Raw genomic sequence first — 27,838 nt, forward strand, 5'->3', positions numbered from 1 at the left:
TGGGAGTGGGGGGAGTGACTGCTTAATGGACACATGGTGTTATTTGAGGTGATGAAAATGTTTTGAAACTAGAGAGGCAGGGATGGCTGCACATCGTAAATGTACTAAATGCCACGAATCACTCATTTTAAAATGGTTAATTTTATGTTATGTAAATTCCACCTTAATTTAACAACAAAAAAAAAACAAGACGCCTAGAAAGGTGTTGGAAGCCTGCACCTTCCGACCCACCTGTCCACTCTCTACCTGGCTAATCTTCGGGAAGATCCTTCCCCACTTCACCTGTAAAATGGAGACAAACCGCATGACCCGGCCTCCCCTAGGCTGATGAAACGTGCTTAGAAGGTCCCCATTCTCAACGAGGCGCAGAGGGCGTGCACAGAGTTACCCAGGCGGCTGCAGCTGAGATGCAGCGTGGACACCAAGCTCCCCCCAGTGTAGCAGATCTGGGCTCAGGTCCTGTTTGTCTGACCCAGGGCAGAGGGCTCGTCTTCTGCCACCTGGTGAGCACGGAGCACAGAAAGGCAGTAGGAACAACCCGGAGCAGCGGCGGTAGGGCTGACTCAGCAGGTCCACCCCCTCCGGGTGTTAGCGAGAGCGCCCATGTGGAGACTCACGCGCCAATGAGGAGGTGCCCCGTGGTTCTGCTGGGCAGCTGGGTGCAGAGGAACAAAGGGTGAAGAACAAAACAAACGGCCCCCCAATTTTTTTAAGATTGATTCTTAATGTTTGCCATACATTTTTACAAAAGCTAAAGACAGCGTGGGCATTACCAACCCACAGCTGCCAAGTCGATTCTGACTCATCCAGATCCTACAGGATAGAGAACTGCCCCATGGAGTTTCCAAGGCTGTAATCCTTCTCGGAGCAGACTGTCAGGTCTTTCTCCTGTGGAGCCGCTGGTGGGTTCGAACTGCTGACTTTTCAGTTAGCATCCGAGCACTTAACCACTGCACCATCGGGCCCAAGTGGCAATCTGTGATTTTTGTCCTCAATTTCTGTGATAGAAGGTGAGGGGCACAGGTGGAAGCCAGCGGGATGTGGGCCCCAGAGTCCCTGGCTTCTGCCCCCCTGGAGCCTGGCTGAGCCCACAGTACCCCCATCACCATGAGGCCCCCACCCTGAAGATAAGCCATACATCCTGGCCCACACTTCAGGAGACACTGAGGTCATAACCAGCCAGGCCTGGACACCCAGGGCTCCAAGCAAAGCAGGCACAAGACAGGCCAACGAGAGGCACACCCAGCCAGCAGAGCCCACGGACAGTGCGGGCAGAGCCCACGGACGGTGCCAGCCTGCCCCTCAGTGTGCTACCCTGGACAGCACAGGCAGGGGGAAACATGGGCCGGCAGGACAGACACTGCCATGCTCACTCCTGGCACCATCTGAAAAAACCCTTTAAGGCCACTGGGCCTAGACGGGGGCCCCCTGAAGGCACTCAGCTTTGCACCTCTGCAGCTTGGGGTCTCTGGTTCCCGCACCTCAGTGGTAGCCATCATGGGGTTACCATCGCACACACTGCGCCCTGGGCTAGGCCCCTCCCCGCCAGCCTCGGCTGAGCCACTCTGGGGCAGTGGCGGGGATTTTTCGTGTGTACACAAAAGCATTGGGTTCTTACCCGCTCTCATGTTTCTGCAGCCTTTTAAACTGCTGCGAACAATTCCCCACCGGGGAGGCAGAAGAGGGACAATTTCAAATGCTGGATGCGGGGGAGGCCGCGGGGAGGGGGTGCCTGCGAAATCGGACACCCAGAAGGGGAGAGTCTTGGGAAAAACTGGATTCACGCTCGGTAAATGATTAACCGACGTTCGTATCAGAGAATTCACAGTGGCCGCGCTTGAGGAATGCTCAGAGTCGAAGGCAGAGCTGAGCAGTTAGTGCAGACCTTCCAGGGCGCACGCGGGTCAGAGGTGGTGGCAAGTGAGGCTCTGAAGGTGGCCGGACCACGGCACCGCCCAGGTTCCCAGACCCCTGCCGGGCCTGGCACCGATAGCTCCTCCGCAGAAGGCTGTCAGCTTGCTGGGAAGCAGGCATGGAATTTCTCTGACGCTCCTTGGGAAATCGGTGGACAGGGTCACAAGGAGAAAACACACCCAGGTGCACACTCGCTTGTAGGAGCTCAAGCCGGATTCCCCAGGAGACTTCGGCCTGACTGCTGGAACTCAGATGTCAGGCCCAGGTGTTGCCTCACACTCACACACACACTCACACACACTCTCACACACTCACTCATACACTCACGCACACTCACACATGCACACTCACACACTCGTACATGTTCACACACACATTTACGCACACACTCATACCGATGCATGCACACTCATACACACTTATACTGACTCTCACGCTCACACACACACATACATGGTCACACTCATGCACACACGCACATACTCATACCCCCACACACCTACCCATGCACTCTCTCACACACACACACTCATACACACACTCACACACTCATACTCCCACACACTCATACCCATGCACTGACACACACACACACACACTCATACATGGTCACACTCATGTACACACGCACACACTCATACACCCACACTCATACCTATGCACTCACACACACACATAGTCACACTCATGCACACACGCACACACACTCACACCTATGCACTCACACACACATGGTCACTCACTCATGCACACACACCCATGCACTCTCATACACTCACATTCACATACGGTCACGCTCACACACACTCACTTGGGCACTCACACACTTGCAAAGCCCTGGCCCGCTCCTTTGGGACCCTCACAGGCCTCTCTCTGTCCCCAGAGTTGGCCATCTGGACAGCGACAGAGAGACCCCTCCCCAGACCCCCGGTCTCCCCAGTCAGCCCTCTGCCTGTTTTCGCCTCCACTAGCCTCTGCCCAGCCTGACACCCCCACCTCCACAGGCACTGAGGGGTACTGGGCTTGGAATCTGGGTGATAACAGTGTGTGTGTGGGGGGTGTTGCTGAATGCTTGGGAAACAGCATGGAAGTAACTAGAAGAGGCAGTGGGGGTGGGGTGGGGACAGGATCAGTCACAACAGGAGGGCGTCTGACAGCCTTCTTCCGAGGGTCAGGAGACTCCAGAGGGCGAGAGACTCTGGGGCCCCAACGCTCGGCCCAGCCCTCGTGTCCTAGTGCCCGCTCTGGGCCTCAGTTTCCACATCTGCACGACGGAGAGCAACACTTCCACCCTTCAGGGACGACGGCAGGATCGGACGCGTTGACGCCAGTTTGCCGGCCCCTCACATCAGCCGTTACCCTTCAGCCCTCTGCTCCCGGAACTGGGGTGGGGGCAGATGCGAGTGAAGGCGGGCTGAGCCAGGGACGGGGGCAGCGGCCGAGTGACTGAGTGAACCTCCATCCACACTGCGGGGATGAAGCGACGGGGCAGGATGGAGGGGGATAGGTAGACAGCAGATGAGGACGGGGGGTCAGGGCACAGCCAGCCAGCCACCGGGACTGAATGCAACAAGCGTCCCCTCCCCGGCGTGACTTTCCATAACAGGATTATGGAATACAAAGGCCCAGGGCGGGGCTGCCCGTGTTTCCAGGGATAATTATATTTCCACTGCAGGTGATGTGCTAGCTTCTGCCGGCGTGTTTTGGAAAGGAAACGAGGTGCCTTATCTGCCAGCTCCATTACACCAGCATGGCAGGGGCGCGCACCATGCACGCTGCGTTTTCCCACCAGCCACAGCCACCTGTGGGGTGGCCACCAGCAGGCTCACAGAGGGCGGGCCTGTCACCTCTCTCACGGGGCTCACTGGCTCAGGGGGAAGAAAGGCCACTCCTACTAGCCCCTTTCCCCAGCTTCTATTACCCGCCTCACTCCACTCCATGAAGGCATTGAAAGTCCCAAGCCAGAGATGAAGGATAACAGCGGTCACAGATATGACCCTCCAGCTGGGCGGGGAAAATGGAATGCTACCCCTGTTACGGGCGCATGGGTATTCAATATTCATCAAAAATCCCCCTGGGCTGGATGTAACAGCAGGCGATTCCTATCCCTCAGAATATTGAATACTGTGGACCGCCAGAAGGACAAACAAATCAGTCTTGGAGGAAGTACAGCCAGTATGCTCCTTAGAAGCCAGGAGGGTGAGACCTCGTCTCACGTACTTTGGACGTGTTATCAGGAGGGACCAGTCCCTGGCAGGGGATGTCATACTTGGTAAAGTGGAGGGTCAGCGAAGAAGAGGGACACCTTCCAGGAGATGGACTGACACAGTGCCTGCAACAATGGGCTCAAACATGCCAACGATCGTGAGGATGGCGCAGGACCGGGCAACATTTCTGTCTGTTGTACCCAAGGTCGCCATGAGCAGGCGGCAACTCAGTGGTAACCAACAATAACATCCCTGAGAAACCTGCTTCTTAAGCAGGAAACACAGCCGAAGGGACACAGAACGAGTCACACTCGGCCTTGTGAACACGGTCGACTTTTTCAGTCGTAAATAAACACGTGGGATGGGGGCGGTCCGTGCTCCCCTCCTCAACACAGTATTGACACTGCTCCCCTTGGTCAGTGAGAGATGTAGAGCTAATAAGGCCTTGGCACAGAGAAGGGGGCAAACCTAGAGCCCCACTGGCCGTCTCCTCGATCATGAGGGTGTTATGTACTTTGCAAAGCTTACCTATGATTTCATGACGTTAAAAAAGGCTAGCTTCTTTATCTTGCGCATTCTCTACATCAAATGATTTTTAAAGCAGGAAATTTGAAAGAAGAAAGAAAAAATGGTTCATAATCCCATCACCCAGATACCTCCTGCTTTTACTGTTTTGGTTCTTAAAAGTAACTCAAGTACATGGGAGACTGTACAGAAAAGCACTGTTACGGATTGTGTTGTATCCCCCCAAAATGTGTGCCAACTTGGTTAGGCCATGGTTCCAGGTATTGTGTGGTCCACCATTTTGTGATCTGACATGATTTTTCCAACGTGTTGTAAATCCTAACTTCTATGATGTTAATGAGGCAGGATCAGAGGTGGTTATGTTAATGAGGCAGGACACAATCTACAGGATTAGGCTGTATCCTGAGTCAATCTCTTTGGAGATACCAAAGAGAGAAGTGAGCAGAGAGGAGAGGGACTTCATTACCAGCAAGAAAGAAGAACCAGGAGTGGAGCACATCCTTTGGACCTGGGGTCCCTGTGCTGAAAAACTCCTAGACCAGGGGAAGATTGATGACAAGGACCTTCCCCCCAGAGCTGACAGAGAGAAAGCCTTCCCCTGGAGCTGGCACCCTGAATTTGGACTTCTAGCCTCCTAGACTGTGAGAGAATCAATTTCTGTTTGTTAAAGCCATCCACTTGTGGTATTTCTGTTACAGCGACACTAGATGACTTGACAGGTATAAAATGAACACAAATGCCACTTCACTTCTCATCCTTCTCCCAAAGGTACCCACTGTGTGGTAGGCTGTTTGCAGAAAGGGCCGTGATAATGTCTCCCATCACTCCCACCCTTTGCAATGTGACTCTCATCAAGAGGGGTCCATTTCTCTACTCCCGAATCTGAGGCTGGCCACACGGCTTGCTTTGGCCAATGAGACATTAGCAAATGTGAGACAAGGGAAAGCTTGAAAAGCAGTTGTGGGTTGGGGCTTGCCCTTTCTTCCCGCTGAGAACCCTTCTATCCTACTGAGCTAGGCTGCTGGAGGATGAGAGGACCAGCCACCACAGCTAAGGGCCTGGATGTGTGAGTGGGGCCATCCTAGACTAAGAGTCCCGGCTGAGCCGTGCAGACCAGAAGAACCACCAACTAAGCCACAGAATCGTGAGGAATAATAAATACTGGATGGTTTAACACACAACGTTTTGGGATGGCTTACTACCTAGCAAAAGTTATCTAATAAACGCTGTTAACAGGGTTTTCTGGGAGTTTCTGGGTCGTGCAAATGGTGAATGTGCTCAGCTTTTACCATAAGGTTGGTGGTTCCAGTCCACCCTGAGGTGCCTCGGAAGAAAGGCCTGACAATCTACTTCAGTCTGTGAAGCACAGTCCTACTCTGACACATACGAAGTTATCATGAGTCAGAATCCACTCGACAGCAACTGCTTTACTCTTAAGAAAAAAAAAAGCATATACCAGCATATACTGGTATATCCGTGAAAATTGTTTTAATTAAACTTTTCACTTCGAAATAATTTTAGCTTCACATGCAATTATAAAGAAGTAATACAGACAGATTCCATATAACCTTTACCCATTTTTCTCATAGTCATTGTTGCTGTTAGGTGGTGTTGAGTGGGTTCTGACTCATAGCGACCCTATGTACAACAGAACAAAACAGTGCCCAGTCCTGTGCCATCCTCACAATCGTTGCTATGTTTGAGCGCATCACTGCAGCCACACTTGTCAATCCGTCTAGTCAAGTGTCTTCCTCTTTTTTGCTGACCCTCTACTTTACCAAGCATGATGTCCTTCTCCAGGGACTGATCCCTCCTGGTAACATGTCCAAAGTATATGAGACAAAGTCTTGCTATCCTCACGTCTAAGGAGCATTCTGGCTGTACTTCTTCCAAGACAGATTTATTTGTTCTTCTGGCAGCCCACGGTATATTCGATATTCTTCACCAACACCTCCCCCCATGGTAACATCTTGCAAAACTACAGTACAATATCACAACCAGGATACCGACACGGATACAGTCAGATTACAGAACGTTTCCATTCCCACAAGGACCCCTCTGTTCTCCTCTATAGCCACACCCACTTCCCTCCCGCCCCCATCCCAATCCTTGGCAACCACTAATCTGCTCTCCGACTCTACAATTTTATCATTTCAAGAATGTTATATAAGTGGAGTCATTCATGCGTAACCTTTGGGATTGGATTTTTTCACCCAGCATAATTCCCTAGAGATTCATCCGGGTTGTTGTATCAGTAGTTCACTTTTTAATGCTGAGCAGTATTCCATGGTACGGACGTACCACAGTCTGTTTCGTCATTCGTTCTCTGAAGGACATCTGGGTTATTTCCAGTTATTGTCCGCCATGAAAAAGCCTTCTATAAACGTTCATGTACAGGTTTTTGGGTGAATATGAGTCTTCGTTTTTCGGGGATAAATGTCTACGCCTGTAATGGCTGGGCTCTATTCTAGTTCCCTGTGTGTTTTTTTTAAAGAAACTGCCCAACTGTTTTGAGTGGCTGTGTTGTTAGGTGCTGTCGAGTTGAGTCTGATTCATGGCGACCCCATGTGACAGAGTAGAACTGCCGCATAGGGTTTCCTAGACTAATCTTTGCAGGAGCAGATTACCAGGTCTTTCTCCCACAGAGTGGCTGGGTAGGTTTGAACCGCCAACTCGGTTAGCAGCCTGGCTCTTAACCAGTTATTTCAACACCAGGCTCCTTAGAGCAGTTGTACCATTGTACATTTCCACGAGTCATGCACAAGTGATGTGGTTTATCCCCAACCAGGCCAGCATTGGTGTTGCCACTATTTTGTTTTAGCCATTTTGATAGGTGTGTAGTGATATTATCATTACTTTGGAACCCTGCTGGTGCCATGGTTAAGAGCTTAGCTATTAACCAAAAGGTCGGCAGTTCGACTCCACCAGCCGCTCCTTGGAAACTCTATGGGGCAGTTCTCCTCTGTCCTATAGAATCTCTATGAGTCAGAATGGACTCCAGGCAACGGGTTTGGTTTGGTTAATGGCTAATGTTGCTGAACATCTTTTCAATGGTTTATTTGCCATCTGCGTATCTTCTCCAGTGAAATGTCTCTTCGTGTCTTCTGAACATTTTCTAATTGGATTGTTTGCTTTTAAACCGTTGAGTTTTCAGAATACCAGTCCTTTGCTGGAGATGTGGTTTGCAAATATCTTCTCCCAGTCTGTCGCTTGTCTTTTCATTCTCTCAGCAGGGTCTTTTGACTGGGGACGTCCGATTTGTCAATGTTTTCCTTTTTGGTTTCAAGTTTAAGACCTCCTTCCCTGGTCCTAAGTCTTGAAGGTTTCCCTCTTTGTATTTTTCCAGAATTTTATAGTTTTACATTTCAGTCCATTCTGAGTGAATTTTTATACTAGGTGTGGGACTTAGGATGAGGTGTTCAGGTTTTTGCCTACAGATGTGCAATTGCTGCAGGGCTACTTCCACTGAATGGCTTTTGCATCTTTGTCACAAACCAACTGGGCATATTTGTGCGTGTCTATTTCTGGGTCTTTTATTCTGTTTCGTTGACCTAGGTGGGCATCCCTCTGCCAAGTAGACCACACAGTCCTGATTACTGCAAAATGTCTTGAAATCAGGTAGACCGATTCTGCCCACTTTATTCTTCTTTTCCAAACTTGTCTGAGCTATTTGAGATCCTTTGCCTTTCCATATAAATTTTGGAAGAATCTTATCTACCTGTCTTAGTCATCTAGTGCTGCTCTAACAGAAATACTACACGTGGATGGCTTTAACAAAGAGAAGTTTATTCTCTCACAGTCCAGTAGGCTACAAGTCCAAATTCAGGGCATCAACTCCAGGGGAAGGCTTTATCTGTTGGTTCTGGAGGAAGGTCCATGTCATCAATCTTCCCTTGGTCTGGGAGCTTCTCTGCACAGGAACCAAAGGTCCAAAGGACGCACTCTGCTCCCGGCACTGCTTTCTTGGTGGTATGAGGTTCCCATGGGTCTCTGCTCGCTTCTCTCTTTTATATCTCAAAAGAGATTGGCTTAAGACACTATCCAATCTTGTACACCTCATCCGTATAACTGCTGCTAATTCATCTTATTACATCATAGTGATAGAGTTTACAACACATAAGGAAATCACATCAGATTACAAAATGGTACACAATCATACAATACTGGGAATTATGACCCAGCCAAGTTGACAGACATTTTGGGGGACACAATTCAATCCGTTATGCTACCCAAAAATCTTTTTGTGATTTTGATAGGAACTGCATTAAATCTATCAATCTGGGGAGAACTGACATCTTTACTAATTTGGGTCCTCTAATCCATGAACATAAGGAGCCCTGGTGGCACAGTGGCTAAGCTCTCATCTGCTCACCAACAGGTCGGCAGTTCGAACTCACCAGCCGCTCCTGGGGAGAAAGATATGGCAGTCTGCTTCCATGAAGATTTCAGCCTTGGAAACTCTATGGGGCAGTTCTACTCTGTCCCGTAGGGTTGCTATGAATCAGGACTGACTTGACAGCAATGGATTTGGTTTTTTTAATCTATGAGCATAGTATGTGTGTTCATTTATTTGAATCTTCTTTGACTCTCAGCAGTGTGTAGTTTTCAGCATGCAAATCCTGTCCATGTTTTTGTCAGATTCATACTTAAGTATTGTTTTTGGTATTGATTTTTAATGTCAATGTTCACATCTTCATTGCTAGTATACAGAAATCTAACTGATGTTTGTACGTTCACCTCGTATCTTCTGACCCTGCCGAACTCACCTGTTAGTTCTAGGAGTTCTTTGTAGATTTCTTAGGATTTTCTACTTAGACAATCGTTTCACTTGCAAATAGGGACAGTTTTACTTCTTCCTGTCTGATCTGCATGCCTTTCATTTCCTCTTCTTGCCCACTGCATTGGCTAGAACTTCCAGCACGGTGGTGAATGAGAGCGAGAGTGGACATCTGTGCCTTGGTCCTGATCTCAGGGCGAAAGCATCCAGTCTCCCACCATCAAGTATAATGTCAGCTGTTGGCTTTCTGTAGATGTTCTTCATCAAGCTGAGGAAGTTCCCCTCTATTCCTATTTCTCTGAGAGTTTTTATCATGAATGAGTTTTGAAGTTTATCTAATGTGGTTTTTTCTTCGTTTCGATCATGCAATTGTTCTTCCTTAGCCTGTTAAATGTGGTGGGTTGATTGATTTTCTAATATTGAACCAGCCTTGCATGCCGGGGACGCACTGTCTACAGATGCTAAAATTAGTGGGCAAGATATCATGACGCTATCGAGGAGGAAGTGTCTGGATGGTGCAAACAGTTACTGTGCTCGGGGGCTAAACGAAAGGTTGGAGGTTCCAGGCCATCCAGAGGCACCTTGGAAAAACGGCCTTGCAATCTATTTCTGAAAAGTCAGCCATTGAAAACCCTGTGAAGCACAGTTCTACTCTGATACACATGGGGTCCCCACGAGTTGGAATCCACTCAATGGCAACTGATTATTAAGGAAGGAAGGAGAGAGCAGGTGGGGAGAGAGTGATAAAGAAAATGTGGCAAAATACCAGCAACTGGGAGAAGTAGGTGAAGGGTATATAAGAGTTCTTGTTTTATTTCTGCAACTTTTCTGAACATTAGCAATGTGAAACAAAATTTTTAAAAACTCGACACCCTACGACTTGTTCTGTACCATGCTGTTGTTGTTTTTAACCTGGCAACGATGTTCCTGGAAACTTTTCCACGCCGGCACACAGAGCTCCAACCCATTATTTGTAATGGCTGTAGGCCATTCCACCGTATGGATGACCTTGTATGTTATGAAATAGTTTCTGAGTTGGTTTTTCTAAGTTGGATTCTATGAAAGAACTACACGCCTGCTTTTATAAAAAACGAACATGACAAATGCTTCCAGTCTCCCAGTTTGGGAAAACAGGACGTACTTCTCACTCTCTAATAATAGCCTCTGTCCATCTTTCTGGACGCATCTCAAAAGCAGGGGCTCTTTTATATACAAAGAAAGCAGCACAGACAGGCTCTTTCCTGAACTGGGAGAGGTTTGGTGGAGGGTGTGGCGACGGGTGAGGTACAGCTAAACCCTCATCTCCGTGGTAGGAGCCAAAAGAGAAGGTCCAAAATAAAAAAAACCAAGAAACAGCAGGATAAGCCTGTTATCCATCCAGGAGACCCCGCTAAAAGGAGGTGCTCAGTGTTCCTTCCCTCACTGTCTCCTTCAAACTGACAGCCCCACCCACTCTCAGCACCTCCTGGGCCTCCACCTCGGCTTTATTTTCTTCAGGGTGTGTAACACCACCAACTCTATCATACTTTACTCGCTTATTTTGTTGTCATGTCCCTGACTCTCTATAGAACATGGGCTCCAAAAGGACAATCGACCTTTATCTCTTTTGTCTTCTGCTGTATCCCATCCCCAGAACAGTGCCTGGCACACAGCAGGCATTCAATAAATGTTTGCTGAGTGGATGAACAAAGGAATAGGAGGAGGGCAGCAGGGAGTGACCAGGGAGGTCCTCACACCCCCCAGCTCACCCACAGGGTCACATAATCGCCTAACCACAGCGGGTCTACAGCCTCCCCGGGAGGCTGCCAAGAAACCAGTCTCCACAAGTGTCTGCTGTTTTCTGGAACACTAGCCAAAGCAGAGGGGGCCCCTCCTGCACCCATGGGCTGCTACAGGGGCAGGGAGTTGCACCACCCACTCCTAACCCACCTTCCTTGGAACTGTGGTGCTTAATGTGAAACCCAGAACCTAAGATGCCTTGACACACTTGAACAAGCGAAGGGTCTGAGACGCCGCAGCCAGGACAGAGTCACTCCTAATGCCGTTCCGTGCGTGTGGGCGTTTTCCTCCAAAGTCTTGGACAACTCAAGGCATCTGACCACCCTGTTCAACTAGAAGCCGAGAAGCTGAAGCTTGAGGGGAGAGGTTTACTTCAACTAGAGCTCGTGTGTTTTCTTTTTTCTTTTTACTGTGATAGAATATATATATATATAACATAAAATCAGCCATTTTAATCATTTGTAAGTGTACAACTCAGTGGCATTGATTATATAACACCTATTTCCAAAAATTTTCATCACCCGAAACAGAAGCTCAAACAGCCCTCCTCCCCAGTGCCCCCCGTCCACGGTAACCTCTAATCTAATGGATCTTCTCATTTAAAATGTCATTAAGCACTAAGAAAAAATAAACTGACTTTGCCCTGCTCTCTGCCTGGGGAGGCCGATGCATATGGACCATATTAAAGGGTTCTCTGCCCCCTCATTTCTGGCTGGGTTCAGCCAATGGGGAGCCCAACAGGAGATCAGAGGAGTGGGGGAGAAGTTAGAGGGGCCCCTCAGCTGTCCCTCCACTGATGACCACGGCTCCTCTCCATGACTCGTTATGGCCTCCCCTTCCCCCCCACCCCACCGTTTCCTCTAAGCCTAAGCACGGCCACAACTCTGTGGCGCTGCCCCTGGGTCCCGCACTACCCCTCATGGGTGCCTCACACTCTGCCCACCCTTCTAGGGTCATTGTGTTTTCAGTGTTCCATCTCTTTCCTGTTGGGACCCTGATTGATAGAGAGCTCATAATTAATGTCCTCAGAGAGATGATGCTGCCTCCAGGAAACACATATACGAGCCTTTAAAAGCAGAATGTGTAGAGAATAGCTCTGAGGAACTAAAACAGTGATGACCAGTTGACCAGTCGCCATCGAGTTGATTCCAACTCAGGGTGACCCCATGTGTGCAGAGTAGAACTGCTCCATAGGGTTTTCAAGGCTGTGATAGTTCAGAAGCAGATCACCAAGTCTGTCTTCATGGGAGCCTATGGGTGGTTTTGAACCGTCAACCTTTTGGTTAGCAGTCAAGCACTTAACCATTTGTGCCACCCAAGGACTCCTAAAAAGAGTGGCAGCAGAAATAAAATATTGAAGAAATAATTCAGAAAATTTCCCATCACTAAAGGACTTGAGGCCTCGGTAGCGCAACAGTTAAGCGTTTGGTGGCTAACCTAAAGGCTGGCAGTTCGAATCCACCAGCTGCTCCTTGGAAACCCTATGGAGGCAGTTCTACTTTGTCCTATAGAGTCGCATGAGTTGGAATCAACTCGACGGCAACAAGTTTGTTTTTTTTAAAGGTCCTGAGTGTCCAGATTGGAAGGAGCCACCAAAGACTCTCCACAATGGATTAAAAACCATGTGGAGTCTCAGCACTGTGGGTGACTATCCAGAACACGGGTCAAAGGAATGATCCTCAAAGCTCCAGGAAGAGAAAGAAAACACAACAACAACGCTGGTCACGTGCAAAAGATAAGTCAGAATAACGTCAGACTTCTCAATAAGAACAACAGAAGGTGGGAGACAATGGAGCAGTACCTTCAAAGTCCAAGGGAGACTTGATTTCTAACTTACAATTCAACATCCAGCCATTCCATTTATTAAGTAGGGGACTAAAGACATATTTTTAAGCTCGCAATGTCTCACACACTTTCCTCCCACTTTCTCAGGAAGCTAATGGAGGGTGCACGCCACCAGATCGAGGAGTAAATCAAGAAAGAATGAAGAGGGGGATCCAGGACAAGGACCCGATGCCAGCGAGAGTGGAAGGGAGTCCCAGGCTAAGGGAAGATCCTAGCATGGGGGCGGACACAGTCCTGGAGAGACAGGAGCAGGAGAAAAGAGGCTTCTAAGATGAAATGGAGTAGTTGGATTCTAGATCTATGGTGAAGTGGACTCAGGGGGTCGAGCCAAGGGGCTCCATGGGGGCTGTGTGGGAAGGATGGGGGTCAAGGAGGCCCCAAAAGTCCTGGCCTGAGCAGCCACAAGGACTGGGCTCCCTGGCAGAGAGGGAGAGGCAAGTGGGAGGCAGAAGCTTGGTTGAGAGGGTTGCCGGGCATCTAGGTGGAGAAACTGAGTCAGAAGTCGGATGTACGAGCTCAAGGGTGAGGCCAAGGCAGCAGATGTACACTTGAGAGTAGTTAGTGCTTAGGTGGAGGGCTGGCTTGAATAGTGTTCCCCTGAATTCCTGCTCACCTGGAACCTCTGAATGTGACCTCAATTGGAAACAAGGTCTTTGCAGATGTCATCAAGGTGAGATGAGGTCATACTGGAGTAACGTGGGCCCTAAATGCAATGACTGGTGTCCTTACAACAGGAAGGAAATTTAGACACACGGAGAAGGCCGTGTGATGATGGAAGCAGACTGGAGTGATGCGTCTACAAGCCGAGGACTGCTGGCAACCACCAACAGCTGGGCTAGACGAGGAAGGATCCTTCTCTAGAGCCTTCAGGGAGAGCGTGGCCCTGACGACACCTTGATCCTGGACGTCTCGCCTCCAGAACTGTGAGAGAACACATTTCTGTTGTTGTAAGTCACCCAGTCTGTGGAACTTTGTTACGGTAGCCCAAGAAGACTGATACAGATGGCGTGTAAGCTGGGGGCTGGATGTGACTTCTCAGGAAGAGTGCAGAGATGGGCTGAGCTCCAGCGTGGAGTGCAGCCACACAGTGACGTTCAGAGAGCACAGGGCAGCGTCAGGAGGACCCAGTGGGCTGGGAAGGGGCCCAGGAGGCCAGCCCAGTGCCGAGCCATCCAGGAGGGGCAGGGTCAGCAAGTAAAAGGGGGAGCAGAAGGCCCTCCAGGCCGAGGAGGCCCGTGGGCAAAGGCACGGGAAGTGGGAAAGAGCCTGTGTCACAGAACTAAGGCGCAGGGTGGGGACAGAGGAGGTCACATTGTGGAGGCCCTCTAGGGACTGGCTACAGAGACCCCAGGGCCTGGGGTCACAAAGGCCATGTCTGGCAAACTGGCCACCCTCCTACCCCACTCTAACTTGTCTGGCAACCTTACAGGCCCTGCCTGAGCCGTCCTCTGAGGAATGTCTTAGCACTTGGGTAAATAAGACCCTCCAACAGAGACAGAAAGTCCCGGAGAAACAGCCCTGCCCCCCTTCTCCGTACACCTTCACCCCAAGACAGATGCACATAATCCATGCTTGTCTGCCCGCTGTGCACACAATGGGGGCCTGGAGCTAGGAGTGGAAACGGTGGTTTCCTCCATGAAACAGCCTCAGGCAGGAGAGAGACAGGAAAGGCCTAATCCCGCAGAGGACAGGTGCTGAAAGGCCCGTGGTGAATGGAAGCAGCGGATTCCCGTAATTCCCCACCCGCTTATCCTCTTCCGTAGGGCCCCTCGTCCCCGGTGACACCCGGGTGGCGCTCCTCACTGCTTGCTCCTGTGGGCTGTGGGTGGGCGGGCGGAGGGCAGCCCCTCGCTCCGCCTGTCTCTCCAGGTGCACAGTGTGACGTCCAAGGAGACGGAATCAAGGCCCGGGCAGGGACGGGGAAACCGGGGATCCCGTCCCCACTCGACTGTGGACACACCGCTCCTTTGACCACTGGCAGAAGGCTCCAGAACATGCTACATGCCGGTGCACTCTAATGGAGAAACCAAGGCCATCCCCCTCCCCACAGCAGACCACTTCTAGCCCGACCCCGGGAAATGTATGTTGGATACAGCCAGGAAGGCAAACACCGCCATAAGTGCATTTTCTTTGCTTTGTGACAAGGAGCCCAGAGAGGGGTTCCCACCACCGCCGCAGACCCATCTGGTGGGCCTGTCACCCTGAGTCCGCCAACACAAACACCCCTCGGGCACATCGCTCTCTGGTGTCCAGGCTCATTGGTATGAAAATGCAGAAGGAGGAGCGGGGGGCGAGCGCCCTGTCGGAGCACAGGATATTCTGTGGCCGAGGCAGCTACTCGCCCGGGAGCAGCGGGCAGGCAAGAGTGTCCACCTTGGAGCATCCACATCTTTCTGTTCACAGGCGTGTGGAAAATCATGGCAGAAGCCCAGATGTGTCTGGGTCAGAAAACCGCTGACGACCACTCCTTGGGCCAGGAGGGTGAGGCCCCACAGGAGTCCTGCAGCCAACACGGGGACTTGGTGGGTGAAGCCACCAGGGACAGGGAAACCAGAGTGTAGTGCCATCTGTCTGTCCTGCACCTTGGAGTCGCCTCAGGCCTAATGTTAGGCAGGACAGCCCCGGGCCTGCCACACCAGGGAGTACCCGGAGGTGTCTGCAATGCGGCAGAGGCTATGCCCCACAAGAGGGGGACACAGAGGCGCAGGCCCAGCGGCCCTCACGGCTCATGTCCTCTGCGACATGGAAGCTGCCTTCTTCCCCGCGGGCTCTGGAAGAACGTTCTGCCCCTCAGCTACCATGTGGTACGGAGGGCAGTCTGCAGGGGGATGTCTGCCACGGTGGGGGCGAAGTGGAAAGAACAGTCTGACTGAAAGTATTCATTATGAGGGGTAGAAAATTCCTTTTGGGGAGCCCCAGGGGGCACCCCAAAGAGGTAGGACAGAGCAGCTGAAGTGGGGGTGAGAGCCCCATGGGGTGTTCACTGGGGAAGACACGTCTTCCGGATGGAGATGCGTGGGTAAAACCACACCGTAGACCCGCCACAGCCCCCAGGTGACAACGCCGGAGGGGGAGGTTCAGTCTCTGACCTGAACCCGCTGCTTCCCACCGGACAAATGGAAGCTGCTCACCAAACCATAAACAAACCCACTGCCGTCCAGTCGATTCCGACTCACAGCGCCCCCACAGGACAGGACAGAACAGATCTGCTCCCCAGGGTTTCCAAGGCTGTGATCTCGACGGAAGCAGACTGCCACGTCTTTTCTCCCGAGGAGCGGCTGCAGGGTTCGAACCGCCAACCTTTCAATTCGCAGCTGAGCACTTAACCACTGTGCCACCAGAGCTCCTTCAGGTGTGTTCACAGTGGCTACTAATTGTCCCAACAGCCACAGGTGGCCACCATGTCATGCAAAAAGTAGTACCAGTACCTGCTGCTGTTAAGTCAGCTCTGACTCATGAAGACCCCCGTGTGTCAGAGTAGAACTGTGCTCTGTACGGTTTTCTTTTCTTTTTTTTTAAATTTTATTTATTTTGTTGTTGTTGCTGAGAATACACACAGCAAAATGTACAACAGTTCAGCAGTCTCTACATGTACAATTCAGTGACACTGACTGCATTCTCCGAGTCGTATGACCATTCTCGCCCCCCTTTTCCGAGTTGTTTCTCCCCCACTGACGTAAACTCACTGCCCCCTAAGGTTCCTGTCTAAACTTTCACGTTACTGTCGTCAGTGTGATCCTACGTAAATAGTTCCTAAAAGAGCACAATGCTCAAGGCAGGCAGTTTTCGCTAGTTAAGCTAAATTGTTGTTTGGTTTTAAGAAGACTTCAGGGGGTATTTTTAGTTTAACGTTTAAAGATGATCTCAGGGCAATAGTTTTGGGGGTTCATCCAGTCTCCATGGCTCCAGAAAGTCTGGAGTCCATGAGAATTAGAAGTCCTGTTCTGTCTTTTCCCTCTCTGATCAGGATTCTTCTATGGAATCTTTGATCAAAACGTTCGGTAATGGTGGCCGGGCACCATCCAGTTCTTCTGGTCTCATGACAAAGGAGGCAGTTGTTCATGGAGGCAGTCAACCACACATTCCATTTCCTCCTCCTGTTCCTGACTCTCCTTCTTCCTTCGTTGCTCCAGGCGAATGGAGACCAGTTGCTGTACCTGGATGGCTGCTTGCAAGCTTTTAAGACCCCAGGCGCTACGCAACAAACTAGGAGGTAGAACAGAAGCACTGAACACACAATTAGGCCAATTAACTAGGATGTCCCACGAAACCATGACCCTAAAGCTCCAAGCCAAGCACCCAAATCCCATGAGGCATTTGGCTGTATATAAGCAGCCTCTGCAGCTACTCTTTTTTTTTTTTTTTTTGCCGTGATTATAAATATGTCTATCACACAACTTTTGCCAATTCAACTTTTTACAGGTACAACTTATTGACGGCACTTACATCAATCGGCTGCGCACCCTACCCTTAATCAATGGGATTTTTCCACCCCCGTTAGTCTCTCCTTCCCCCTCCCTCCTGCCCCTGCTAACCGCTAATAAACTTTGGTCTCTATACATTTGCCTTTTCTTGTCTTTTTGTATACGTGAGGTCATACAGTATTTACCCTTTTGTGATTGATTTATTTCTCCACAGGGTTTTCAGTAGCTGATTTTTCAGAAGTAGACCACCAGGCCTTTCTTCCGAGGTACCTCTGAGTGGACTCGAACTGCCAACCTTTCAGGTAACAGCCGAGCACGTTAACCGTTTACACCACTCCATGCAAAAGTGAGAGTCTTTGAAATAGGGCAATTGTGATAAACGTATCTCTCTGTATTAGCAGAGGCCCATCCTCTTTCTTTTGCCGGACCACCAAGCTCCCACCCCACCTCCTCTATTTATTCACACACGCTTCCAACCAGCGGCCCATGGGCTGCTCACTGCCATTTCCAGAGAAGTGACAGAAGTGACAGTAGCAGCCACTCGCCACTGGCCCAGACCCTGCCCCTGGCACACATGGGCACCCCCTCCCTATTGCTTAAAATTCCAAGAATGACACTTTGTCCCCAGTCTCCTCAGATGTGCACTCCAGACCCCCCCACCCCAACATCTCCTTTGCCCCCATCACAAATGGAGTGAGGCGCTTCGCACACACATCAGGCGCTTCCCTGGGCAGCACCAACGGGCAGCAGGCAGCTCCCGCCACGGGTACGAGACTTAGGAAATTATCCAAGGCCACTGCTGGGGCCTGTTCGGGGGGGGTGGTCACTGCTGGGGCCTGTTCAGGGGGTCCTCTGGGGGTGGTCACTGCTGGGGCTTGTTCAGGGGGTCCCCTGGGGGTGGTCACTGCTGGGGCCTGCTCAGGGGGTCCCCTGGGGGTGTTCACTGCTAGGGGCCTGTTTAGGGGCCACTGTGCAGGTGGTCACTGCTATACCTGTTTAGGGGGGTCACTGATGACACAGTGACCTCAGGCCCAAGTGCTGGGGGGCAAGTGCCGTTCACTGGTGCTTCTGAAAAACTGGAACCCCGTGGATACGAAAACCAGAAGCCACTTTCCTCCACAGCCTAATTCCGACAGAGGGGAGAGAACCCTGGTTTGCCAGCCAGGTTCAGCGAAGCCCCTCTGGGAGGCCTTTGGGCGAGACAGGGCTGAGCCAGTGCGGGCGGGCAAGCCCCAACACAGAGCAGTTCAAGGGGAGGTGGCCTGGACGGTCTGAGCAAGGAGAGAAGTATCCGCAAAACCACAGCAAAGCCAAGCGGGGCATCTTGATGCAGAAACCAACAACGTGTTTCCAGACAAACCAATTAACAGTCAAATGAGGCAGAACTCAGAACACCCCCAGTGCCTTGGCATTTCCTGGGACCGCACTGTGAGGCTCGAGTTATACCCAGTGTCTTACTTACCTAGTGCTGCTACAACAGAAATACCATAAGGGGGTGGCTTTGACAAACAGAAATTTATTTTCTCACAGTTTAGGAGGCTAGCACTGGCTCTAAGGGAAAGCTTTCTCTCTGTCAGCTGTGCAGCTTCTGCTCCTGGGTGATCTTCATGTGATGTGGCGTCTCTCTTCCCCCATCTCTGCCTCTGTGTGTTTAATCTCTTTCATGTCTCAAAAGAGATGGACTTAAGATGCATCCTACACTAATCCTGCATCATTAACATAACAAAGACAACCCATTCCCAAATGGGATTATAAACACAGCCACAGAGGTTAGGAGTTACAACACAAATTTTCAGGGGACACAATTCAATCCATAACACCTGGTACAATGAACGATTTTGACTTTGGAGTGATGTCTGAGTGGCCGGGAATTTTAGCCACCAGTAAAGACCCCAGCCAGAGTCCCTGCAAATGAATACATTCTTTCTGCATCCTTGCCACACTGTAGGGTGACCTCCGGGGTCTTGTCCCTCTCCCTGGCCCGGGAGTGCCCCTGCCCTAGCACAGGGCTGGGGCAGTCACACCAGACCCTCGACAAACGCTTACTTCTGAAATCACTTTCTCTGCCAGCGTCTTTTTTTTTTTTAATTTCAGAGTGTAAACGTCTTAAAGAAGGAGCCCTGGTGGCACAATGGTTAAGCACTCAGCTGCTACCGAAAGGTGGGCAGTTTGAACCCACCAGCCACTCCTCGGGAGAAAGATGTGGCAGTCTGCTTCCGTAAAGATCACAGCCTTGGAAACCCTATGGGGCACTTCTGCTCGTCCTGTAGGGTTGCTGTGAGTCGGAATGGACTCGACGGCAATGGGTTAAATGTCTTAGGACAGAACACCTGCCGGGAGACCACGGCCGGCCGCCCCGCGGGCAGGATGCGGGTGCGGGGTCCTACCTTGTTGTGGTACTGCACCTGTACGGAGTGCCACCTCCCGTCACTCACACCCCCGGGCACCTGCGGTGCCACTGTCGTGGTGGTCTCACCTGCAGGGAGGAAGGAAGAGACAGAAGCAGAGGTCACAGCCCGTCGGCGACCCAGGGTCCGGCCGCGAGGCTGTGTGCAGGGCGGGGGCACCCCGTCCAGAAACGTGGCCGTGCTCCTGCCCGTCCTGCAGCACCCAACCCCAGGCACCCACCGCTCCACCCACACCTGAGGACTTGACCCCAACCATGAAGGCTGCTCGGGGGCTGGCAAGGAAAGCAGGGGCTCCCCTCCAGCTCAAGGCCTTGAAAGGTTACCTGCCAACCACCCACACGGCCTTTCCCCAAGTGCTCCACAGCCACAGGCCACATGTCCCCTTCCACGGAAGGTCACAGGGCACATCACCACCCCTTCCCAGTTACTCAGGGCCTGCCCCTAAGCTTCCCATTTCTGATGAGGAAAGTCACTCATGTGCACTGTTTCAAACAGGAAAAATGTTAAAACGTGTAGAGAAGGGGAACCCACCCATGACGAGCTCAGCAGCTCAGCAGCTCCACGCCCCGCCCCGGCCCCTCCTCCCCCGCCCCAGCCACCCACCACCCTGGCCCTCCACCACCCCTCCAGCCACACCACGTCTTAGTGCTGTAATTTCCAGGAGCAATCAGGGTTACCCCTTAGCGGGGTCCCCTCCTTTCTGCCCTGCACTGACACAGACAAAATCCCAACTGAGGCAGTTCTGTCCCTTACACTGTTCACTTTGTAGGTAACAAGTACTTCCCCGTGTTCTGAACGACATACTAGAATGTCACACAGCACGTCACCGTGAGGTCACAGCATACGGTTATGTCTCTTTGAGGGGGGAGGCATCGATGTCACTGCCGGTCCTGGAGCTCCTGCCTCAGCCGGGCTGGCATTGTAACAAAAAAGTATCTAATCTGTTGCCGTGGAGTTGATTCTGACTCAGCGACCTGATAGGACAGATCTGCTCTGTAGGGTTTCCAAGGAGTGGCTGGTGGATTCGAACTGTCAACCTGTTGGTTAGCAGCTGTAGCTCTTAACCACTGCACCACCAGGACTGGTATTATAAGCAGGTGTAATTTTTCAACGCCCTCGGGGGTGCTGGTGTGCACTCCAGGTTAAGCAGGCGGCTGGGAGGAAGCAGCTTCGCATGCACAAAAGGGCAGGGTCAGCCATCGCCAAGCCTGGGACAAGAGATGCAGTCCCCAGGGAACCAGCTGGACACTCCAGAAAAGAGGGGCATGGGTCTGCAGATCGGAATCCGGGGAGAGGAGGAGCATCCCACCCCACTGAGCCTGGGAGTCACAATGGGCACCTGGAGATGGTGTGGCTGTGGCCCCCATCTGAGGGCCCTGTGCTGCTGAGGGGCTTTTGCTAAATAACATGACCACCGAGCAGGGGCTCGAGACAGTTTGTATTACAGACCACTGATTTTATTCCTTGACTGAAAAATTAAGGACATAGTTTAAAAATGGCCTACTTCCTCTTCTGTTTGAATGCTTCGTTCAAAGTGCCTGGCATTTGGCTGAAAACCCCAGCCCACACCCGGAAGCCTTGTTCCAACTCTGATCTGAGAAAGCTTGGACATTCTAAAGCACCAAGCCCAGGAGCCTCATGGTTCTCCCGGCAGCGTCTATGCCAGCCCAGAGAGCAAGGGTGGGTGGGCACGTCACCCACTCCCAGCGAGGCATCTGACGGCCAGAGGGAGTCCACCCAGAAAATCATGAGCACTGGGCCCCACGCAGGAAGGCACGAAGAAAAGCTACTCACGGCTGAAGGGTCCCTGTCTGGACACCATTAACACACTGAAACGTGCATCCCAATTTAATCCAGAAAATTCCTAACAGGGGGATCACCCTGGGGGAATCTCAGTGGTAGCTCTAAGTTATTCTCAGGTTTGCGTTATCAAAACTGAGCACAGTCAGATATAGTCTCCACCAAGCCTCCAAAAACATGAACACCTGCACTCTCTCCTTCTCCTTAAAGCTTTCAACAGATGGGAAATATTTTCAACATCAAAGCTACCCAGATTTTTTTTTTAAATAGTGGATCACATGATCTGGATATATATTAAAAACTAAAACAGTACATTTTACCAAAATTAGAAAATACAGATCCCCAAAAACAAAAGTGAAAAGTTGCATAATCCCTCCATGCAGAGACAATCATGGCTGACGTCTTGGTACACTTTCCTCCAGTCTGTTTTCTATGTGCACACCGTATTCATGTTTATGTTTATGAAGAACCTCCCTATACTGTTAAAATCTCCCTGTAAAAAACACTGTTAAAGGCTTTGTAAATATGTTAAAGCTACAAATGTACCACGTTTTACTTAATGATTGCCTGATTTTTGGAAATTCGAGCTGTATCTTCTATGTTTGGGCATTATAAACAACAATGCAGTGAACATCTTCGTACACTTTGGCTTTCTCTCTTTAGGGGGCCAAAGGGTGAGCATGCTTGAAGGCCCTGCCCAGGACTGGAGTAGTTTTAAGGGACAAAGCGCTTGAAGCGTTTAGAGAGCTGTTCCTTCCTGTGGAGGAGGCCTTACCTGCAGAGAAGGTGAGCTGCACTTGCTCGCCCACGATCTCCAGGGCGATGAAATCGTGCTTCTCATTGAAGCGACCGTTGTAGAGCAGCAAGGCATTCCTTTCTTGGGTGGCAAACCTGAGGGACCAAGCAGAAGCATGTCACACGGTGAGTGACTCAGAATGGAGGGTTTACCGGTGGCAGACGTGGAAACGAGAGGCAGGCCAGAAATGACAAGCCCAGCCAAAGGAAGGAAGAACATGGGCCCGCGCTTCCAGAAAGACTCTGGTTACATCAAGATTTGACAAGCCATAAAAAACCTGACCAGTGACGTTCTCTGCTGGAAGTAGCCAACCCAATTCCATGGGTGAATCTGGTTCTACGTTCTGTGTAACTTGCAAAGATTACATTTGCACAATGTTCTGGAAGTATGACAGCCAGTAGACCAACTAGAGATGTCTGGACAGAAAGCACATGCAGTGAATCTCCTGGTATTGGAAAGAGATCCCCCACGTGAACACCTGGGCAGAGGGACACGGCCTCTGCTCCCACAGGGATGCTAGTGTTGAGAGACCACCTCAAGGCCTATGGCCTTCAGTCTCTACCACCACACTCCAGCCGCACTGGCATCCTTTTGCTCCCAAACACCAAGCTCTCTCCTGCCGCAGGGCCTTTGCATCTGCCATTCCCTCTGTCTGAAACAATCTTCCGTGGCTCTTCAAATCTCACACCAATGTCACCTTCTCAGAGACCTTCCTGACTCATTTTATCTAATATGCACCCCCTAATCCATCTGTCTATTACATCACACAGTTTATTTTGGAAATTATCCAGATTTATGTATTTGTTTATAAGAATGTATGATCCTTGTGCGGAGGGATTATGACTCTTGTTCACTGCTACATCCTAGAGCCTATAACAAAGTCCCACCCATGTGAGTGCTTAACAATAAATGAATGGATGAAAGGATCAAAGAATGAATAAACGCATGAAATGAATATACCTGTCAGAACTTTAAGCATGCAAAGAGTAAAAAGCTGATTATTCTGACATGCGAGAAATACTTTCTCAGAAATCTGCCTCCTGCCCCAGTGGTCCTGAGGAAAACTACCCCATCAGCCTTGAGGGCTCCAGGCTGTTGAGTTGTACCACGTCTCCCTGGTGTCTCCGGTTACAGAGAACCCTGGTAACCTGCTGAATGAAGTGAGAGCTGTTTCCTGAGTTAGCTGGATGTCTCTGTCAGCAGAGATTAAGTGAGAGAAATTCCTTCCTTTGACTCAAGGCTAGTTTATCTGTTTTCAGGCAGCAGGAGTCTGCCTGAACCAGCCTCAAACACCTACCTCAGCCTTGTCCTTGACTTACGTAACATCAGTAGTTCACATCTGCATCTCAAATCCCCTCTGCTTAGAATGCCAGCAAGAACTGATGACAAACACGAACAACAAAATACCTGTACAACAAGCTGCATGCTTTAGGGGTGGAGTGGGCAGGCAGAAGGGCTTAATTAACCCCGGGATCAGCTCAATGCCATACTTGCTTCCCTCCTAATTCTCTTTGGTAGGTTTCTCTTGGGCGAGTTTCTCTTTTGACCAAGGCAGGAGACGAGCTGGTGAGAGCAGGTAGCTGTCAGTGTTACGCGTCCTGCACTGTGCCCTCCCAGCAAGAACCTGCCCACTGCTGGAGGCAGAGAACTAGAGAAGGAACCCAAGCAAGACCAGGAGGGGAGTGTTATGGATTGAATTGTGTCCCACCCTCCCCCCTAAAAAAAACTCATTGCCGTCAAGTCGATTCCTACTCATAGTGACCCTAAAGGACAGAGTAGAACTGCCCATAGTTTCCAAGGATAGGCTGGTGGATTTGAACTGCCAACCTTTTGGTTAGCAGCGGTAGCTTGCCATAGCTCTTAACCACTGCACCACCAGAGGTCCCCCCAAAAATATGTGTTGTAATTCTTCACCTCTATGCCTGTGGTTATAATCTCATTTGGGAATGGGTTGTCTTTGTTATGTTAATGAGGCAGGATTAGTGCAGGGTGTATCTTGAGTCAATCTCTTCTGAGATATAAAAGAGATTAAACAAGCATAGGCAGAAATGGGGAAGAGAGATGCCAATTCACATGAAGATCGGCCAGGAGCAGAAGCTCAAAGAGACAAGGACCTTCTTCCAGAGCCAACAGAATAGAGAAAGCCTTCCCCTAGAGCTGACATCCTGAATTTGGACTTCTAGCCTCTAAACTGTGAGAAAACAAACTTCTGTTTGTTAAAGCCCCCACTTGGGGTCCTTCTGTTTTAGTAGCAGCAGATAACTAACAAGGAGCCCTGGTGGCGCAGTGGTTAAGAGCTCGGCTGCTCACCAAAAGATCAGCAGTTTGAACCCACCAGCTGCTCCTTGCAAACCCCACGGGGCAGTTCTGCTCTGTCCTGTAGGGTTGCTAGGAGTCGGCATTGACTCGATGGCAAGAGGTTTTTTTTTTTTTAGATGACTAAGACAGGGGGTTCTGAACAATCAAGTAAAAAGAAGGGGGCCAGGGGAAGAAGGGGGTAAGAACAAGGAAGAGCAGAGGAGGAATGAGAGGTGGCTGGGAAAACAGAGCCCCCTGGGGATCCCCAGGCACTTGGCCAACAGAAGCTTGAAACAGGAGAAGAGACTGTGAGAGGAACCGCCGGAAATGAAGAGCAACCCAGCTCATGCTCCAGCTGCTCCATTCAGGGGGCACAGAGGGTCCACGTGTCTCAGAGGGCCTTGTCCCACCTGCAACCACAGCCCCAAAAGTGTAACTGGTCTTCTGTAAAGACTTTGGGAGAATTGTTTTTATTACTTTGCTTTTGAAGTCTTACCTACAAACCACTCAGTGACTTCACGTTGACCTGACTGTTCAGCATCTTCATGCATCAGCGAATCATCCATCAATCGCTGTCAAATGATCTCACCAATACTACACACCAGTGGGGGGGGACACACCGTTACGTTGTGCAAACATGTAATGAAACATCACTATTTTCTAGTTTCTCTGTGTTCTCGGGCCAACAGGCTTCCTTTGCCAGCTTCCAACACAGGTCGTCTTGCTTTGGCACCAGGACTTCCGGACACCTGCTCGGGTCGGCCTCCAACGGGGACCCCTCCTGCGGCTGATTTGCTGCCAACAGTCACCGCCCACGTGACCGAGGGCTGCGGATGTACCACGCAGTGGGTGGCAATGACTATACATGTGCCCACATCACGAACCCTGAGCTAACACCCATCACATGCTCCAAGGTGCTGCCCAGAAGACTTGGGGACCCATTCGATTTGGAAGGACTGGTGTTTCCTTTGCTTTCAACATCAAGCCGCATGAGACACAGTGTGGTTGGGGATCCCCAGGCACTCCTAGCTTCCGGGAGCTAGTGCCCACAGGGCGGCCTTTGGAGCACAGGGCTCAGGGCACAGAGCAGGGGCTCAGTGCTGACAGTGGGCAGAGGACAACGACCCAGGCCCGGCCACTAGGGCTCAGGGCTTGACGCTGTTGCAGGGTGAACCGGCTCGTTTTACAGGTGAGGGGGGCGGGGAGAGTAATGGCAATCAGAACCATGCCAGGCACGTCCTGTGCTCCCCAAACTCTCACGGTAAACCACTGGGGGGCCATGGTTAGCTCCTAAATTAGAGTCCCCAGGCTGCCTAGCAGAGCAGCACAATCTGTGGCTTTAAGCAACAGCCATTTATTCTCTCTCAGCCGTGGAGCCTAGAAGTCTAAAGTCAGGGTGTCGGCAAGCGCTGCACTCTCTCCACAGACACTTCTTTGTCTCTCTCAGCTTCTGGGCGCTCCAGGATTCCTTAGCTCCCGGCAGCATCACTCCAACCTCTGCTCCTCTTTTACCTGCCCGTATTCCCTCTGTCTCTCCTGTTCTCAGAGGACACCAGTCACAAAGAGATCAGGGCCCCCACCCTAACGACCTCATCTTCATTCTTCACATCTGCAATGACCCTCTTTCCAAATGAGGTCGGTCACATTCTGAGCTTCTAGGGGGTTAGGACTTCAACATAACTTTTGGGGAGACACAATTCCAACCGCTGCACCCCATTTCCCAGTTGAAAAGATGGAAAGCGGTCTGCCCACGAGCAGAAGGTGAGAAAGTGGGGGAGCTGTGGCTGACGGGCCAGAGCCTGAGGGGCAATTTCAGAACAGCAGGTCTCCTAATGACCTGAACCTCAAAACCATGTTCAGAGTCAAATGATACGCCGCCAAGAGCGTCCTGGAGTCTGAGCTGTAAGCCCAGCACCTCCTTCACTTCTCCAGCATCCCCATTTCCCTAGAAAAGGGGCAATAATCTCAGGCCTAGAACTAAAGCAATTAGCACTGCGCCCGCACACACAGTGAGGTCAGCAAATGGCAGCTACTGTCATTACTTTATCAAAGTTAGTCCAAATAAGGACATTCAGGAAGGGGGCCGAAACCAAACCAAAACACAAAACCTGTTGCTCTTGAGTTGACTCTGACTTATGGTGACCCCATGTGTGACAGGGTAGAACTGCTCCATGGGGTTTTCTTGGCTGTAGTCTTTATGGAAGCAGACCACCAAGCCTGTTTTCCACGGCTCTGCTGGGTGAGTTTAGACAGACCACAAGAAACGTCCACAACCGGAAAGCGCAAACCCAGAGTGAGAGCGTGTATGGGCTGGGGTACTGAGAGCGCCGGCCACAGGCAAAACGCCGGGCGGAGTCCTGCTTGCTAGCTTTGTGACCTGGGGCAAGTTTTGCAGCAAGTCCTGTGTGACTACCTAATGGTTTCAAAATGCATCTGCTCTGGGGACTTTGACACAATCAAATAATCTGACAACCAGAACAAACTTGGGAGCAGGAAGTCCGGCAGGGGTTCCTGACCCCAACCAGCGAACCGCATAGAAGATCAGCGTAGGGCTGGAAGACTGAGCCCTACTGCAGCAAGCCAGCAGTGATTCAAGCCCATTCCTGCTGAGGAAGTGCCAGGTCTGACCTTGGCGGGGTCACCGCAGTGGGCAGGACGCTAGCCCTGCAGACCAGGACGTCCAAGTCAGGACAGCGGCCAGGGGGCGGGCAGTGACGGCATTGCCCACCATGCGGGCCAGGCTGGGGCAGGCTTCCTGAAGGAAGCAGGTGGGTGGGGCGGCCAGGAAGGCCCAGGCCCAGAGAAGTATGAGGGGGTCAGGGGCCACGTCACAGGGCCTGAGGTGCAGGAAATGGAGGAGGGGCCGCCAGGGTCTGACCACGAAGGGCCCTGTGCTCCATGCAGAAGGGGCTGTGGCAGGATGGTAACAGGCTCAGCCTGATGCAGGCTGGACAGCAGACCAGATGGCGGCTGTCACACCAGGCGTCACACAGGTGAGAGACAATGGAGGTCTGGACCAGGTACTGGGAACTGGCATGGGCAGCAGCAGATGGATGTGAGAGGCA

The 27,838-nt window shown here is 51.1% G+C and overlaps 1 protein-coding gene across 1 annotated transcript in view; it reads right to left on the reverse strand.

Annotated features, from left to right (window-relative positions):
* The window catches only part of CELSR1 (cadherin EGF LAG seven-pass G-type receptor 1), a 194,138-nt gene that overhangs the window by 60,634 nt on the left and 105,666 nt on the right, over positions 1–27,838 (reverse strand). The window contains exons 8-9 of the mRNA XM_004380065.1: positions 22,455–22,570; positions 19,859–19,947 (exon numbers count right to left, since the gene is read on the reverse strand). Coding sequence (XP_004380122.1) covers positions 19,859–19,947; positions 22,455–22,570 — 205 coding nt within the window. The remainder of the gene's footprint in view (positions 1–19,858; positions 19,948–22,454; positions 22,571–27,838) is intronic.

Source organism: Trichechus manatus, unplaced genomic scaffold (assembly GCF_000243295.1).
Source record: "Trichechus manatus latirostris isolate Lorelei unplaced genomic scaffold, TriManLat1.0 scaffold00069, whole genome shotgun sequence".
In the NCBI taxonomy this organism is placed as follows: Eukaryota; Metazoa; Chordata; class Mammalia; order Sirenia; family Trichechidae; genus Trichechus; species Trichechus manatus.